Here is an 18540-nt window from a genome sequence, read left to right as displayed (position 1 = left end):
AGCACTACCTTTAGCTCCACAGCTTAATACCTCCTTCAATTTACTCCACCTATCAGTATAATCTTCCCACACATCATCCAGTACAAGCAAAAACTTCTTTCCAGTTAACTTTTGTAGGAGGCGTTGTAGCAAGGGATCCAATTCTTGAAGATCACAAGAGGCACCGTCAATAGTCTCCATGATGGCTCTTGTTAATCTTCTTAAGTCAAAATCAGTAGACACACACACCCAGATTCTCAAACCGAATTGTTGTATAACCCTTTCTTCATTGTAGACCAATTGAGCAAGTGTTGTTTTCCCGAGTCCCCCCATTCCCCATATAGCATAAATAGGGAGATCGTCGTCATTAGAGAGTAGGATGTTGAGTAGTTCCTCTTTCTCCTTCCGTCTTCCACAAATTTCTGACTCATTAACGAGTGAGTTGGTAAGCCGCCAATCATAGGTACCAGCTGCTATGTCTCCAGCTCTTGGTGTTAAATCAAACATGTTTTTCTTATTGGCGATGGCATCCAATTTTGCTCTCACAATTTTCAATTTATGCACCTTTTTCAATCGAAAAAGGAGTGGACCGTGACCAGGAGTAAAGAAGGATCTCAGTCGGTTTTTGGCATCTCTTTGCAGCCGATGCCTTTGAGCTTCAATTTCAAACTCATCCAGCACATCATCAACATCGTAAGCTGCATCCTTGAGGAGTCTTAGCCAAATCTCTAAAGCCTTGCTCTTCCATTGCTTCTCCTCTGCATCCTGGAGCACAGCTTGAACCATTGCGAAGGTGCTTGCGAGATTCTCAAGCTCAGTGTCTAGGCCCCGAGCAAGCCCAACCTCTTTGAGAACCAGCAACCTCAACTTCTCCAAGATTGCACTCGCTACAGCAGAAACAATTGCGTCAGCCATAGCTTGTTTCGGAGGGAAAGGAATTGGATGTTGAGAAGTAGAAGTAGAAAAGGTGCACGGAAACTAAAAGCGGGGAGGTGAGCACGAAATGGGAAGTAAATACTGAGAAGAAAGAGCAGTATGAGATGAGAAATGGAAAGGATGAAAGTGTTTGGTGATGGGATTTTACTTCTGCTATCGATCTCTTTTTATTACGGATTTTAGTGGAAACGTAATATATGAATTATATTTTAAATTATTTTATATGTTGGTATTAAAAATAATTTTTTAAAAATAAAAAATATATATTATTTTAATATATATATAAAACAATAACGACAAGACTCCAATAAATGTGGTGGTTCAATTTGATCAAAATATTAAAACTGCAGTCTCTTTAACTATACTGATTAGGCTCCACACGGTGCAGACTTGACTAGCCATGCCTGTCTGTATTAAAGCATTGAAGTTTCTGAGAAGCAACATGTACGGCTGTGTATTTGAAAGAAATAAAAATAATATAATGGTTAAAAAAACAGATGATATGGTACAAAAAAAAAAAAAAATAGGAGAGAGAAGATATAAAAGAAAAGAATGAATCAAAACTCTGATGATTAAACATTAAAAATTCATATATATCTATTTTTTTTTACCATAATTTAACAAAATATAGGCTACGTACCTTACCGGTTATGCTTCTATGAGAGTAACGTGGTCCTGCTTGAACTTCTAAACATGGATTTAAGGATCAAAATCTGACGAGGGAAACTTGAAGTTGATATAATTCATAATTTAACAAATGAATCTAGTAACATACTTGAGCCTCGAAAAGATTATTAAACAGACGAGTGTTTAAACGAGGAATTTCCACAACTAGATTATATGAATTTCTACAAATAAAGGCACACCCTAACATGTAAATTTACCTAGAATCTCAATTTGTTTTATTATAGGCCAAAATTAACTATGATTTCGAGTATAATTTACTTTTCTTTTCTTTTTTCCAAATGAGCATAGCAATTTTTAAGTGCATCCATGCTATGATGTTTTTATTCTTAGAAATAATTATAAAAATCTCTTATAGTTTAATCATGTTTTTATTTTACTTTTTATATTTTTAAAAATTACTCTTTATATCTTATAATTCATAAATTAATAAAAAAAAAAATATGTATCTGCCATAGCTTGTTTTCTAAGGGAAAGGAATTGGATGTGACAAAGAAAGAAGTGGAAAATTTTCAAGGATAGCTAAAAGCACGGGATCGAGCAAGAAATGGCAAGTAATTATTGAGAAATGGAAAGAGGAAGAAAAAAGTGTCCTCAGACATTCACTAAAAAAGGAAGCAAACACCACTACCTCAGCAACGAAGAGGACGTGATGTTCATCTCTGTGTTTTTCCTTAGAAATTTCAATGGTTATTAAATTAATGGGAGCATTGAACTGGTGTTGATGAATAAGCCAAAAGTCCAAGATCGAATCGAGTGGCCAAGAGAGAAATTTATGTGATTATGCTTGTTTTTTCTTTAGCCAAAAGTCCAGGAACATTAAATGGCCAAGAGAGAAATTTATGGTGATATGTTGCTTGTGTACGCAAGTCGTGTTTTCGTAGGCATTGCGTATGTACATATGCCGTGCGATTCATCATTGGCAATATGTGTTTTCCTAGGGGGTAAAGCTCTTCAATTATACATCAATTCTCAGCGAATCCCAAAGAAAAATTCCTCAATTGGGTCTTCATTCTCTGACAATCCTCAATTTATTCCTTTCATGTAAGATTGTTACACACTTTAAAACATGTCCAGCTCTCTCTCTCTCTTTTTTTTTAAAAAAAAAACAGCTTTTAAATAGAAATCATCGACGGATTTGAATACAAGGCAAAGCTAAGAATGTTTTATGCATTAAAGACGTCACTAAAGAAAACAGTAAGGACCCAATCGAGAATTGGTTATAAGTTGGGGGCTTGTACGAAGCTAGCCCTTATCCAAACCAGCGAAGCAAGTGGGCTATTCAGTTTGCTAAAGTGGTGGGTCCCTATGTAGTATTTTGGTTGGTTGGATAAAAACTTAGATAGATTCTAAATAGGTGATTTGTGATAGTATTTTGAATTAATTTTTTTCTAATATAAAAAATATTTTAATAATAATATCTTTTTAAAAGCAACAAGAGAAATTTGAAATTGAAATTCAGGTAATTCAATAAACTCTTAATTAATTTAATAATATGATTATATATATAAACATATTATAAAAAAAACAACGATTAATCAGAAAAAATAAACGTAATTATTTGAAGCTCACAACAAGTACTCAAGGATGGTATCCGTCCCTTTACATCCATGGGACGATAATTAAAGGGCAAGTGTACAAGTTAGTTGTCATCTCTTATGCAAGTGGTTCATATCATTTATGAGATCGAACAGGCTCTGTCTAGCCACAAAGGTCGTACATTAATCTACACATTGAGCTGGCCATTTCATCAAGAGGCGAAATTGAACTCCATGTTTATTTCATTGCAGTGATGATATATCTACAAATGGTCACCAAAAGTGTTGGATGGTTGAAGAAAAATTAGTTTTAGTTATCTTCCATTAGAAATCTAATCTTGGCCCCAAGAACTCCAGGTGTTGTTCATGTCTAAAAGGGAAAAAAAAATGCTTCATGTAATATAAATCTCTGCAGAATTGGAGCGCTAAGCTCTGTTTAAGTTGTAGCGAGTTCTGACGTAACTCAAGCATTCATGAGTTGAACTTGTTGTGTATTAAACAATCTAACCTGTCATTTTCCTGCTGTTCTGCTATTCAGGACTTTCTGTCATGACCCAAGAATTTAAACCTACGATGGATTGTATCCGTCAGCATGTATTAATCATACCGATGAATTTTTAGTTGGAATTAGTCCCTCAGCATTTCTGAAATGCTACTACAATCACCGACGAATATACAGACGGATATCTTCGGTCGGTATTTCACACACTTACCGACAACGTTACCAACGACTTATTCCATCGGTATTTCACACAATCACCGACGGAAGAAATCCGTCAGTATATTTCAAGCGAGAAACTTTTTTTTGAATAAAATTTTTTTTGGTGTAATTTCCGTCTGTAAAACCATCGGCAAATGTTTTTTCTACCGACTGATTTAGCGACGGAATGGGATATTACCGACGAAAGGAAAGCCGACAAACGTTTTCTGTCGGGGATGTCGTCGGTAAAAAAATTACCGACGAACGCTGAATCACAGACCGACAGAATATTTCCATCTGTAAAATTATGAAATCTTGTAGTGATAGTTGAGCTAGTGTTTACAAGAGGAATTTCCACAACTAGATTATATGAATTTCTACGAATATAGGCACACCCTAACACATAAATTTACTTGGAGTCTCAATTTGTTTTATTATAGGCCAGAATTAACTATCATTTTGAGTATAATTTACTTTTCTTTTCTTTTTTCCAAATGAGCATAGCAGTTTTTAAGTGCATCCATGCTATGATGCGGGTGGCATTCCAGATTATGTTTTTAGAAATAATTATAAAAATCTCTTATAGTTTAATTATGTTTTTATTTTACTTTTTATATTTTTAAAAGTTATACATTATATCTTATAATTCATAAATTTAAAAAAAAAACTGTATCACCCATAGCTTGTGTTTCTAAGGGAAAGGAATTGGATGCTGACAAATTAAGGAAGAAGTGGAAAAGCTTTAAGGATAGCTAAAAGCACGGGATGCGAGCAAGAAATGGCAAGTAATTATTGAGAAATGGTAAAATATTTAATGTGGTAGCGATTATTTTTAAAAAATAATTATTTGAAAATATAATAAAATAATATTTTTTTTATTTTTTAAAATTTATTTTTGATTTAACATATTAAAACGATCTAAAAACATAAAAATAAAATCAATTCGAAGCAAAAGAAGAAATTTTAATATTTTAAAAAGTGTGGTTCAACCACAAAAACAAACACTGCCTTACTTCTGCTATAAATCTCTTTTGAATAATGATCAAGTAGGTGTTTTGCGCTACGTTGCGGGTTATATTAAGTTTTTCCTAACATAATAAAAGACAGGCGACGATAACCCCAATCAACACAGGTTAACTTGACTAACATACAATATAGGATATGAGATCGAGATAAACTTGAGGAAAAGAAAATGAAAAAAAAAACATAACAAAGCTCAAAGCCCCATAACCTAATGTCAAATTATAAAATTAAAAAAATAATTTTAAAAAAAGTAATATCTGTAAAAAAACTCGGGTCAACTTGGGTCAACTTGGGTTAACTTGACCAACCTATCATCCACAATATGAGATTGGGATAAAAGAAATTATATTTTATTTTAAAAGAAACCAGCCTAAAAGACCGAAGTTAAATAAAAGAAACATAAAAAAAAACCCAAGTTAACTTGACTAACAGGATGACTCCATATAAAAAAAGTAAAAAAACAAAAATCACAAAGCTCAAGGGTCAATAACCAAAAAAAAATTCAATTTCTTAAAAACAATTTGAGAAAAAAAACCTTGAGTCAACCCGGGTTAACTCGACTAACCCTCCATCTGGGATATAAGATCGAGATAAACTCAAAAAATTAAAAGTTGAACAAATAACAAAGCTCAAGCCCTAATAACCCAATGTCAAATGATAAAATTTTAAAAAATAGTAAAGGACCAAAAAAAACCTAACTTAAAATTAGGCTAATATTCGAAACTAATGATCTAGATCATAAGAATATGATTACCATGCAAAAAGGTAAATACAAAAAAAATCATAAAGTAAAATTTCCAATCATAATTTTTTTCAAAACAAAACAAACAGTGATCAAAATAATAAGAATCAAATATGGTAAAAAACCAAATGAAAAAAAAAATTAGGGATTAAATTGAAAAATAAAATAAATTAAGAAAAAAGATTAAAAAATAGCAATAAAAATAATGAGAACCATTATTTGATAAAGAAATAAAATGAAATAAAATGTTGAGGGTTAAAAATAATAATCAAAATAGATAAATCAAAATGATAAGAAAAAAAATCAAAAGAATAGGATCAAACTTGAATAAAAAAAATAAAGGAAATAAAATGATGAGGGAAAAAATTAAAAAAAAATCAAGAAAAGGGTAAAACAACGGAAAAAAAAAAGAGCAATCAAAATAATGAGGATCAAATTGGATACAAAAACTAAATGAAACAAAATTGTCTAGGTATGAATTTTAAAAAACAAAACTCCAAAAAGTATTAAAAGTAAAACAAATAGTAATAAAAAAAATAAGAATTAAAATTGATAGAAATAGAAACTAGATGACACAATTAATTTTTGAAATGGCTGACATGAATTTCTAAGCTAAGAGAAAGAAAAGAGAGATGAAAAGAAAAAAAAAAGCTTATTGGAGCCCAACTGTACCTCTACTATGAACACGCACCTTACCAATGCAAAGAGGATAATGCGCCACTCAAAACATCGTAGCAGATGGCTGATTTTAGTCACCTGATGGCCATGCATGTGCTAACACGTGAGTTGCATATGTCAATAATTTTTTTATAATATTTATTTTCTAAAATTACCAAACAGCCCCCAGGTCAACCTAAAAATAAGAAAAATACAAAAACTCCCTTGGAGCTATATATATATATATATATAATTTTAAGGGCAATTATGTCACTTCGCTATTCTTAAAAAAAAATAGTTGAGTGATAAAGAAAGGATTCATCACCCTAAGTGAATTTAAAAAAATGTTTTATCTGTTCTCACATGGTAAATACGGAGATATTCTTCATTAAGGTAGAATGAGATTTGAAAAGAGTTCTGAATCTTATTTAAATGATAAATGACTATTATGTAGAGAATAAACATGATTTAACATAGCAGACATACTCCATAATTTAATGTTAAATCAAAACATTATTGATGAAAGGATACTAATTATACCGAGAAACTAGTCACTAGAAGGCTAAGTCAAGCCACTAATGACTTTTCTAATATTTAGGAAATCATGACACATTAATAGACGTTGCACCTTGTCTTCAAATATATATTAATCAATTGTTGAATTGATAATACATTAAATTGTTTAATTTATTTAATTATAATTATAATTTATATTTGGACCAACATATTAGAAACTTAATAAGTGACGCACATTAAAAACCTTTAGGTAGAAATTAAACTATGATTATTTAATTAAGTATGACTTGATTAAAATATATTTTAGAAATTAATGACTAGAATATAATTAATATAAGGATTATATTTCTAAATCAAGTAAGTACTTGATTGAGTTAATTTCTAAAATTATCCTGAATTAATATATGGATATTATTCAAGGGGTAAATTGATATTTTTGTTAATTTAAAATGTTTTTTCAGATTTTTTTTATAAATAGTCAATTATACCTTTTATTTTTTATGAGATTGTCAATTAAATAGAAAAACAACATAAACACAAAATTAGAGTCAACTTTCTAGGCATAACAATTCCCCTCTCCTAATTAGGGATTCAAGAGATTTTATATTGGTGGTTCGTGTGGAATATTACTATTGAATGCCAAACAATTGGATGATTTGTGGTTTGTGACAACTCAGTCTTTAAAAAATTATTCAAAGCCAAAGAAGATCGGATCTTTAGGTAATAAATCCCCAAACAATTCTAGATTTATCTAATGGGATTATAGAAATTCCCAAATAATTTTGTTTTACTGTTTCTATTGGGTGGATATTATTCAAAAAACTCAACAATAAACTCATCTCACCATAAAAAAAAAAAAAAGTATGGACTAATTTGTTACCAATCAATTTTGTAATGCATAATTGATCAGTTGAAAAGTTGATTTTACCCCGATTAGAAGAAACTTTGTTAGTTTTTTTTAGAATAATAAATGTGTAATTATACTGTTATAATGAATAGTAGAATGTTTCTTGCATCAAAGTGTTTTACTGCTAGTTTTTTTTTTTTTTCCTTTTGGTAATTTAATTGTAATTAATGTGGTGGTTTTAATTATATTAAAATATGAAAACTGCAGTCCTATAACTATCTATTGATTGGGCTCTACACAGTGCAGACTTCACTAGCTATGCCTCTATAAAAGCAATTGAAGTTTCAGAGAAGGAACATGGCTGTGATTTGAAGACAACATTCATCAACTTGAATTTGCCCGGTAAATGTCTTTGTCCCGCACTGGCCAATCCGCGTAGCTAGGCTTCCCACGTTGTAGACTTGACAAATCGGGAATCACACGCCAGAGAAGATTGCCTCAATTAGATGAATGGACATAAAAGATGGAAGAAAAGATAAGAGACAGGCAGAGAGTGAGAGATTATTTAAAAATCCTTGAAAAAATTGTTAAACAAGACTAGTGGGTAACCATCAAACAGTCAGCAATGGATATGATTTGCTCAAGTTTGAAACAATCAATGAACGTGTTGAGTGGAGACTTTCTACAAATAGATAAACTACATTAACATTCACTTCCATCAACAACCGCAATTAACAAGCCAGAAACACACAAAAAAAAAAGAAGTTAATCTCAAATCCGATATCTTGAACAAGTCAAATGAGTTTCTAATACATGAAAGAGAAATCAAATCGGTCTTTTTTACATTTCAGCCTGAAAACTAAACTATTACAGCGACCTAAACCCTAATTCCATCCATGCATATGAATGTGCAAGAGAGATTGAGGGGAACAGCGAGTGACCTTGGACAGATTTGGTGTGGAGAACTGGACGGCGGGAACTGAGACTAGGGGGGCCGTTGATGTTGAGGATTGGCGCGAAATAAGTTGGTTACATGGTGTAGGTGATAGTTGGGCTGGGCCGAGCAATTTTAAAAGGTAGAAAACGGAGCCACCATCAAAGCCTGTGGTCCTTCTCCATTGAAGGCCTACTTCTATGGTAGAATTGACTAGGAATTTTATTTTATTTTATTTTAGCCAGAATATATTTTATTTGAAGATTAAGAACATGTTTGTTTCTCGAAAATTAGTTTCTGGAAAATCACTTTCCAAACTTTCTTGTATTTGTTTGCCATTAGAAAAGTTTATCAACGGAAACACTTTCTGGTCAACGAAAAGCACTTTCCAGTTAAAGAAAAATTTGGTTTGGTTTCCAGGAAAGTGTTTTTTCTTTTGGCTGTGTTTGTTTTCCGGAAAGTGTTTTCCGGAAAACCACTTTCCAAACTTTCCTGTGTTTGTTTGCCATTAGAAAAGTTGGTCAACGGGAAAATTTGGCTTGGTTTTCAGGAAAGTGTTTCCCTGAAAAATTTGGGCGGAAAACACTTTCCAGAAGTTGTGAAAAATTTAGAAATGTCATTATTTGCTGATTATATCAAATTTGATCCTCAAACTTTTGATTGATATATATAATTTGTTTTGAATATTTATTTTTCAATTTCATCTCTTAAAATTTAATTTTTATATTAATTTTGATTCTTATTTTTATAATTGCTATTTGCTTTTTCCTTATAATTTTTTTATTGAAATTTTTATCTATCAAATTTGGTCCTTATTCTTTTGATTGTTACTTATTTTATTTGAAATAATTTATGAAATGTTAATTATTATTATTATTTTAATTTCTTCATCTTTTTTTTTTTTAATTTTTTAGATTTGATCTCTATTATTTTGATTATTATTTATTTTATTTGAGATAATTTATGAAATTATATTTTTTTTTTATTTCATTCTCATTCAACTTTTTAATTTGTAAGATTTGTTCTTTATTATTTTAATAAACTTTAGAAAAATAAAACATTAATAAGTTATTTTCCAGCTCATTTTCCATGACATAACCAAATACTGAAAAGTATTTTCCAACTTATTTTTCATTAGACTACTAAACATTAAAAAATACTTTCTCGAAATTCACTTTAAAAAAAAATTACTTTTCAACAAACAAACGAGGCCTAAAGGGATCGATGAACTTGAATTTCCTTAGCTTTAATTATTGTTTTTTAATTGTGGTTATGTTTTACTGGTATTTATTTGTTATTGTTTAGAACCAATAGAATCTATATTTTTAAAAGTGTTACAGTGTGATTGATTGGACTGGTGATCTAGATCCACTAAAAAAACCCTCCAGAAAAGAACAAGATCTGGCCTAACGACATCCCCACCACCTACCCTCCAGCAGAGCAAGAGACGGCACAGGCGATCCCACCCCCACCAATAATAATCTTGACTTGGTTCATTGCCGTGATCTCGTCCGTCAATCTAAGATTCCAATCTCTGTCATGATTGTTGCCAAAAGCCACTTGTCATTGTGTCGTTGGCTGGCCCACGTCATTTATAAACAAGCAATCCAAATCAAATCAGGGCAGGTAAATGGAGTCCTCAAGCAAGGAGATACAGGCGTAACTGCGTTTGGATAAAATGTTGGAGTTACTTAAATTTTTTTTGTTTAGATAATTATTTAATATTGAGTTAAAGCTTTAATGTTAAAGATTAAATTTGATTATTTTTATTTTTTTTAATTAAAATTAATTAATCATAAAAAATATATTTTAAAAAATAATATAAATTATATTTTAAAATTTTATATAATAATTTAAATTTTTAGATTAAAATATTTTTTTTACAAACACGCAGTTTTCATTGTGGGAAAGATCAAAATATATTTCCATGGAAATAAGATAAGTTTCCTTTTGCAATATATTTTTATGTTTGTTTTTCAATTATTGATTTGATGTGATTTTGTTAATTGGATTGTAATATTATTTTGAATGTGAAATCTGTTGAGTTTTTTTTTTTTGTTTGCTGATAAACCCTTATTTGTTCACGGCGATCTTGAATGACAAAACACGCAAAATATTATTAGTTTCAATTAATAACGTCTTCATAAAGGCTAAAAGGATGTTTATGAGATTTTGATATTTTAGTTGAGAAACCTCAACAGTTCATTTTCTTATACATGTTTTTGTAATTTTGAAGTAACAAAAAATACTTAATTGGCTAAAAGGATTATATCTCTTGGACCAAACAAACTACTTATTATATATTTATATGAAGAATAATGAACCAATCATTTTTACACATTTATATGAAGAATAAAACAACAATCAATTTGAGAAAATTATTTAAACATTTACAACAAATTAAAACTACGAACAAATATATTTTATTCTCATTACAAATTTTGCATATCAATTTTAATTGATTCTATTGAAATCGATACTAATGTGAGGGATGTGAGCTATCTTAGGCCAGTCCTCTCCTAAATCTTTCTCACACCTTTTCTTTAAATTTGGACAACCCCTAATTATTAGAGATTGGAGAGAAGTGAGATGTTGGATACTCTCTGGCAATGAATTCAGCTCTGGACATCCATAAAGCTCCAAATCCTCAAGCGCTGTCAGATGCCGCACTCCCTCGGATAGAGATGTGAATTTATCACAACCTAAAACATATAACTTGCGAAGAGAAGATAAGCCACACAGCCCATTCATTGGCAGACAATTTAATCTTCCACAAAGCATTATGTTTAAAACCTCCAGGGAATTGAGGTTACGAAGACCTTCCTCTGGCAAGCTTTCAAGTTTCCCGCAACCCAAAATAGTCAAGCTTTTAAGAGCAGAAAGGTTATCTAATACCCTATTTGACAAAGACTCCAGATCTGGCATCCCATCAATTTCTAGGCTTTCAAGGAGGGTATGATTTTGCAAAAACCCATCGGGAAGCTCCCTCACATCGTCAATCCCTTTAATACGAAGAGAAGTGATAGAAGTGAGATTCCTAACTGACATCAGCGACGAAGCATTACCTCGCCGGATCTCTAATGATTTGACGGAGGGTATAATTGGTATTTCGTTCAACACAGGGCAACAAGCTACCCTCAATTCTCGAAGGCGAGGAAAAGTACACGCAGCCCATTGCTCTAATCCCTCCATTGAATAGAAAGTCAGCGTCTCCAACGATGGGAATGGATTCTGCCCATCTCCATACACATTGCTGTCAATACTCTTCACACCATCCATTCCCCATAATTTAAGACTCTTGAGCAACTGTAGTTTCCCCAATGGTGGAAGTTGTTCACAGTTGGGAAATGCTGATAGCTCCATCTCTACCAGATTTGGTAGCGTCATGTTCAAGTTCATCATCCAATTAGGAAATCTTGAACTTCCATATCCACATATCCTCAACTTCTTCAGATTTGAATGAGGTTGAAGCCCTCCAAGGACCTCCTCGTTATTTACCTAAATAACACTCTTTCTTTGTTGCGGTGGCACAAATGACCGAGGGTTAAAAAGGTAATTTCCATTACCATGCCAAGATAAAGTCAGTGATAAAATAGCTGTCTTCAACTTCAAATTGGCACTTGTGGCATCTTTTAAATTCTTAACATTCACAAGATCTGCGATACTCATTCACCAGCAAGATTATTCAGCCCTTCCAGCTCACTTATGCGACAACCATTCTCCCCACCCCCAATGAACAGGGTAAGTTTTCGCAGGCATATCAATTGCCCCATTCCACAAGGCATAAATCGAAGTGAATAGCAACCCGTGATGTCAAGATATACGAGACTTTTCATGTGCTTCATACCTTTTGGTAATTGGATGAGTTCTCCGCAAGAACTCAGATCTAGTGTCTGGAGGTTTTGGAGTGAGGTTATACTTTCAGGCAGTGTTTTGAACTCGGAGCCTGATACATCTAGATACCTTAGATGTTTCAAATCACAAATTGACTTCGGCAATTTCTTGGCCCGGACATTTCTTAAACTCAAGGCTCGATGTTTTCGACCACGAATCTTTCCCCATCCATTCCAATACTATTTATTCCTCAAAAGAAGTGAGCGAAGTGATAGGACCTTGAGACCTTTAGAAGACGAAGCTACTGATTTGTTATAAAAAGCTACATGACGGACAGTTTTAGGAATTTCCAACTTCCCATCGCCTTCTGTACTCATATAGCATTCTTGTACTGCAATGGATTGTGCGAGATCATGCATAAGATCATGCATTTTACATGTGATGTTGCCAAATCCATCATCCTCGACCTCTTGCAGAAATGACCTTCCCACTAGTTCATTGAATATCTCAATACCCGTGACGTGCAAATTCATTTCTCTTCTGCAAGAAATAAAGCCATTTGCCATCCACAAAGCAATCAGCTCCTCCCTCATCATCACCTGATCTTTTGGAAATATTGCGCAAAACGCAAAGCATTGCTTCAAATGTGGTGATAGATTAGTGTAACTCAACCTCAAAGCAGGTAAAATCTTGCTTGCTTCTTCTCTTAGATCCCAAATCTCACTTTCTTTGACAGCTATCCACTGATCTTCATTATCTTTTAGCCGCATTAGGTTCCCGAGTGCCTTTATAGCTAATGGAACACCACCACACTTCTTCACTATTGATACTCCAATGGCTTCCAGTTGCGCCCGCTCCTCTGTCCTTTTCATCCCAAATGCAAGCCGTTGAAACAAATGCCAAGAATCTTCTTCAGACAATCTCCCCATGGGCTGGACAAAAGTTGCTGCCATTCTACGAGTAACCATCTCATTACGCGTAGTTACTATTACAGCACTACCTTTAGCTCCGGACCTTAATACCTCTTTCAATTTATTCCACCTATCATCATAATCATCCCACACATCATCTAGTACAAGCAAAAACTTCTTTCCAGTTAACTTTTGTTGGAGGCGTTGTTGCAAGTCATCCAATTTTTGAAGATCACATGAGGCACCCTCAATGGACTATATGATGGCTTTTGTTATTCTTCTTACATCGAAATCAGTAGAGACACACGCCCATATCCTCAAACCGAATTGTTGCTTAACCCTTTCTTCATTGTAGGCCATTTGAGCAAGTGTTGTTTTCCCGAGCCCCCCCATTCCCCATATAGCATAAATAGGGAGATCGTCTGCATTAGCGAGCAGGATGTTGATTAGTTCCTCTTTCTCCTTGCCTCTTCCATAAATTTCTGATTCATTCACGACTGAGCTTGATTCATTCAGGATGTTGCTTGTATGCCGCCCATCGTAGGTATCTACTGCTACGTCCCCAACTCGTGTTGTTAGCTCGAACTTTTTGTTCTCATTGGCAATGACATCCAGTTTCTCTCTCACATTTTTCAACTTATGCGCCATTTTCAATCGAAAAATAAGTGGATTATGATCAAGAGAAAAGAAGGATCGTAGTCGATTTTTTAGATCTTTTTGCAGCCGATGCCTTCGAGCTTCAATTGCAAAGTCATCCAGTACATCATCAACATCATAAGCTGCATCCTTGAGGCGTCTTAACCAAATCTCTAAAGCCTTGTTCTTCCATTGCTTCTCCTCTGCATCCTGGAGCACAGCTTGAACAATTGCGAAGGTGCTTTCGAGATTCTCAAGCTCAGTGTCAAGGCCCCAAGCAAGCCCAGCCTCTTTGAGAGCCTGCAAGCTCAAGTTCTCCAGGATTGGACTCACAAGAGAAGAAACAATTGCATCAGCCATGGCCTGTGATGCTTTGGAAAATCTGAGTCTTGGTAACAACTGAAATCGCAAGATTGGTTATGGGGATGAGAAAGGAAATTTAATTTAACGAAAACACAAGGTTGTTAATGGAAAAGAGAAGTGAAGAAGGGCTTTAAATATGTTCAGGAAATTTTAAAGGAAACACGAGACTGGTTATGGAAAAGAGAATTGCAGAGGACTTTGAAAGCGAGCTGGAAATTTTTATGGAAACACAAGATTGGTTATGGAAAATAGAAAAACAGAAGGACCAAACAATTTCTCACTCTTTGGAATTAATCTAACCTGGACTTGAAGTTTGAACAGAGAAGGCAAGAATTTGTTCCTGGCCCATTCTCTTTAAAATTCTAGCTGTCCAGCATTTGGAGTTTCACAAGGCAAAAGATTCTTATCTTGTGATCTTTTCCTTTAAACAATGACTTCTCAAAGCAAAAAGCAGCACTCCGGAATTTCACCCTGTAAGAAAACAAAAGGAAGAAAGAATCAAATGAGGATAATTCAGAGCCTTATAATATTGTTTCTGGCATTTTACCTTTTTATGAAAAGCAAATCGTAAAATAGATGGAACATAAAGTAAGTTCAAAGCATTGTTTCCCTCCGTTATCATGGATCAAAACAACAATTTCTTCATTTTTGTTTGGGATTTAACTACGATTCAATCATGCTATAGTCGTTAACATGCAGCTACTGTCTCCTTCCACATGAGAGTTTTGATCTTACTCACAAAAAACAAAACAAAAGGAAGCACTGTAACAAGAGCTAGAGTTTGGTAAATACACATCTTAACTCATCACTTTCATCAGAACCTCCTTTCCGAGGTGACTTTTACCTCCGTCAGAATTGCTTTATCTCCACTTCCATCCACAGACAAGAATCTTGACCCATTCTCTTTATTACAGGTTTTCCCTATTAAATAAAATAAATAATATCTTAAGGTAATATTTAACAGTTTAAATTTTTAAATTTAAATAATTTTTTAATATGTTATTAAAATTTTAATTACCAAACAAATTCAAATCTTACAATTCTTATTCTTTATTTTAATTAAAATTAATTAATAGTATAAGTTAATAACCCGTGCAAAAATTACAAGCTCAAAAAATATGCTAAAAAGTAATATAAATCTTAAAATTTCACCAAATAATTTAAATTTAATTTTAGTTCGACATGTTTCTTTAATACTAATACGCATATTCTACCAGAAACAAGTCACCGTCTTTCATCATGAGAAAGATCAAGATATATTTCCATGGAAGTACAGTAAGTTTCCTTTTGCAAGACATTGCATAAGATGATAAAATGGATTTAGTTTCAAACTATCAATAAAATGGGTACTTTTACGAGGACTTCTTATGAAAATATTCCACTTCACCTGTACTTCCATTAGTAACATTACCGTCAATAAGCTTTTAAACACAGTTTAAGGAACATAATCTGACCAGGAAACTTGAACATAATATAATTCATAATTTCACAGATGATTCTAGCAACGTAGCTGAGCCTTGAACAAAGAAAAATAGAATAAGAGAACCAGAGGCTAATGTCAGAAGATTAATAGCATTTTTGTTTTTACATTTCAAAAACTTTTTTGAAAAAAAAATATTTTTTTTATTTCAAATTAATTTTTTTTTTGTATTTGTAAATTGTTTTTGATATGCTAATATTAAAAATATTTTTAAAAAAATTATAAAAAAAATTATTTTAATTTATTTTTAAATAAAAAAATATTATAAAATATAATCACTTCCCCATTTTAAAATAACTCTGATTTAGAGTGTCGCCGGCGAGAAAGTTAGTTATACAATGTTGACTAATAGTTGAGTTAGGCCAAGAAGTTCAAAGTAAAGGGTGAGGTTGGGTAAGGGAGGCGAGGCCCACCTAGCCATGCCTGTCTGTATTAAAGCATTGAAGTTTCTGAGAAGCAACATCTCCACTTCCATGCTATGATTCGAAGTTAATTAACTATGATTTTGAGTATAATTTACTTTTCTTTTCTTTCTTTTTTTTTCTTTTTTTCAAATGAGCATAGCAGTTTTTAAGTGCATCCATGCTATGATGCGGGTAGCATTCCAAGTTAATTCTTAGAAATAATTATAAAAATCTCTTATAGTTTAATCAACACGGGATGCGAGCAAGAAATGGCAAGTAATTATTGAGAAATGGAAAAGGTGAAAGTGTTTGGTGATGGTAATTATACAAAGTTTCTTAACAGCGAATTTTTTTTTAAAATGCATTAAAATAATTTTATTTTTTAAAATTTATTTTTGATATAAACATATTAAAACGATTCAAAAATATTAAAAATTCAATTGAAAGCAAAATAAAAAATTTAATTTTTTAAAAAATATGGTCCAACCACAAAAACAAACACGGCTTCACTTATGCTATAAATCTCTTTTTAATAATGAATAGGTAGATGTTTGGCGTCACGTTGCGGGTTTGGTTAAGTTTTTTCTCATTCAATAAAAGATGTCCAGGCGATTATAACCCCAATCAACACGGGTTAACTTGACTATACACGCAACATATGATATGAGATCAAGATTACCCTGAAGAAAAGAAAGTGAAAAAAAAAACATAACAAAGCTCAAAGCCCAATAACCTAATGTCAAATGATAAATATTTTTAAAAAATCAATTTTAAGAAAAAGTAACATTGAAAAAAAAAAACTCAAGTCAACTTGGGTTAACTTGACCAACCTACCAACCACAATATGAGATCAGGATAAAAAAAAATTATATATATTTTTTAAAAGGACCTAGAATAAAAAACTAAAGTTAAATAAAAGAAACGTTAAAAAAAACCAAGTTAACTTGATTAACCCGCATTTAGGATGACCACACATAAAAAAAAAGTGAGAATCACAAAGCTCAAGGGTCAATAACAAAAAAAAACAATTTCTTAAAAATAATTCGAGGAAAAAAAAACCTTGAGTTAACTTGGGTTAACTCAACTAACCCTCCACCCGGGATATAAAATTGATATAAACTCAAAAAAATAAAAGTTGAACATATAACAAAGCTCAAGCCCCAATAATCCAATGTTAAATGATGAAATTGAAAAAACAAATTAGTAAAGGACAAAAAAAAGGACCTAACTTAAATTGGGCTAATATTCGAAACCAATGATCCAGATCATGAGAATATGATTACCGTGCAGAAAAGTAAACACAAAAAAAACTAACGAAGTAAAATTTCCAATCATAATTTTTTTCAAAACAAAAAAAATTGTAATCAAAATAATAAGGATCAAATATGGTATAAAAACCAAAAGAAAAAATAATTAGAGATTAAATTGAAAAATAAAATAAAATAAGAACAAAGATTAAAAAAATAGCAATAAAAAGAATGAGGACCATTATTTGATAAAGAAATTAAATGAAATAAAATGTTTAGGTTAAAAATAAAAAAACCAAGAAAATAATAAGAAAACAGAAATCAAAAGAATAAGAATTAAATTTGAATAAAAAAAATCTAAGAAAATAAAATGATGAGGGATAAAATTGAAAAAAAAAACAATAAAAGGGTAAAACACAAAAAAAAAAACAATCAAAAGAATGAGGACTAAATTGAATATAAAAACTATATGAAACAAAATGTTTAGGTGTGAAATTTTAAAAAAAAATTCAAAAAGTATTACAAGCAAAACAAATAGTAATCAAAAGAATGAGAACTAAAATTAATAGAAATAGAAACAAGAGGACACAATCAATTTTCAGATTGGCTGACATGAATCTCTAAGTTAAGAGAAAGAAAAAGAGAGGAAAAGAAAAGAAAAGCTCATTAGAGCCCAATCGCACCTCTACCGTTAACACACATCTCGTGAATACGAAGAGGACAATGCGCCACTCCAAACATCATCGTAGATGGTTGATTTTGGTCACCGGACGACCCTGCATGTGCTAACACGTGAGTTGCATGTGCCAATAGTTTTTTTATAGTATTTATTTTTTAAAATTATCAAACAGCCCCTAGGTCAACCTAAAAATAAAAAAATAACAAAAATAACAAAACCCCCCCTTTTGAACCATATTTATATATTTTTTTTTATTTTAAAGACAATTCTGTCACTTCACTATTCTTAAAAAATAAAAAGATACTTGAGTTGTAAAGAGAGGATTCATTACCCTAAGTGAATTAAAAAATATATATTTTTTATCTGTTCTCAAATAGTATTGACTGAGAAATTCTTAATTAAGGTGAAATGAGATTTGAAAATCTTATTT

General features: G+C 32.0%; 2 protein-coding genes across 6 annotated transcripts in view; both read right to left on the bottom strand.

Moving 5' to 3' along the window:
* Window positions 1-18540, bottom strand: part of LOC18110388 (putative disease resistance protein RGA1) — a 42899-nt gene that overhangs the window by 18902 nt on the left and 5457 nt on the right. For 2 of the 5 annotated variants that reach the window (XM_052448659.1, XM_052448658.1), the window contains exon 2: window positions 11376-11439. The exons of 1 other annotated variant lie outside the window; for it this stretch is intronic. In XM_052448659.1, coding sequence (XP_052304619.1) covers window positions 11376-11439 — 64 coding nt within the window. Of the gene's footprint in view, window positions 1-10822; window positions 11440-18540 lie in introns of those variants that run through there. 2 more of the 5 variants (XM_052448660.1, XM_024588519.2) reach the window with 2 other exon arrangements.
* LOC18106567 (putative disease resistance protein RGA4) lies at window positions 12630-14863 on the bottom strand. The gene is given in 2 exon segments (XM_052448662.1): window positions 12630-14336; window positions 14601-14863. A coding segment is annotated over 1 exon segment (1668 nt). The 5' UTR covers window positions 14298-14336; window positions 14601-14863.

This window comes from Populus trichocarpa, chromosome 17 (assembly GCF_000002775.5).
Source record: "Populus trichocarpa isolate Nisqually-1 chromosome 17, P.trichocarpa_v4.1, whole genome shotgun sequence".
Lineage (NCBI taxonomy): Eukaryota > Viridiplantae > Streptophyta > Magnoliopsida > Malpighiales > Salicaceae > Populus > Populus trichocarpa.
This window is presented reverse-complemented; position numbering and strand designations above follow the sequence as displayed.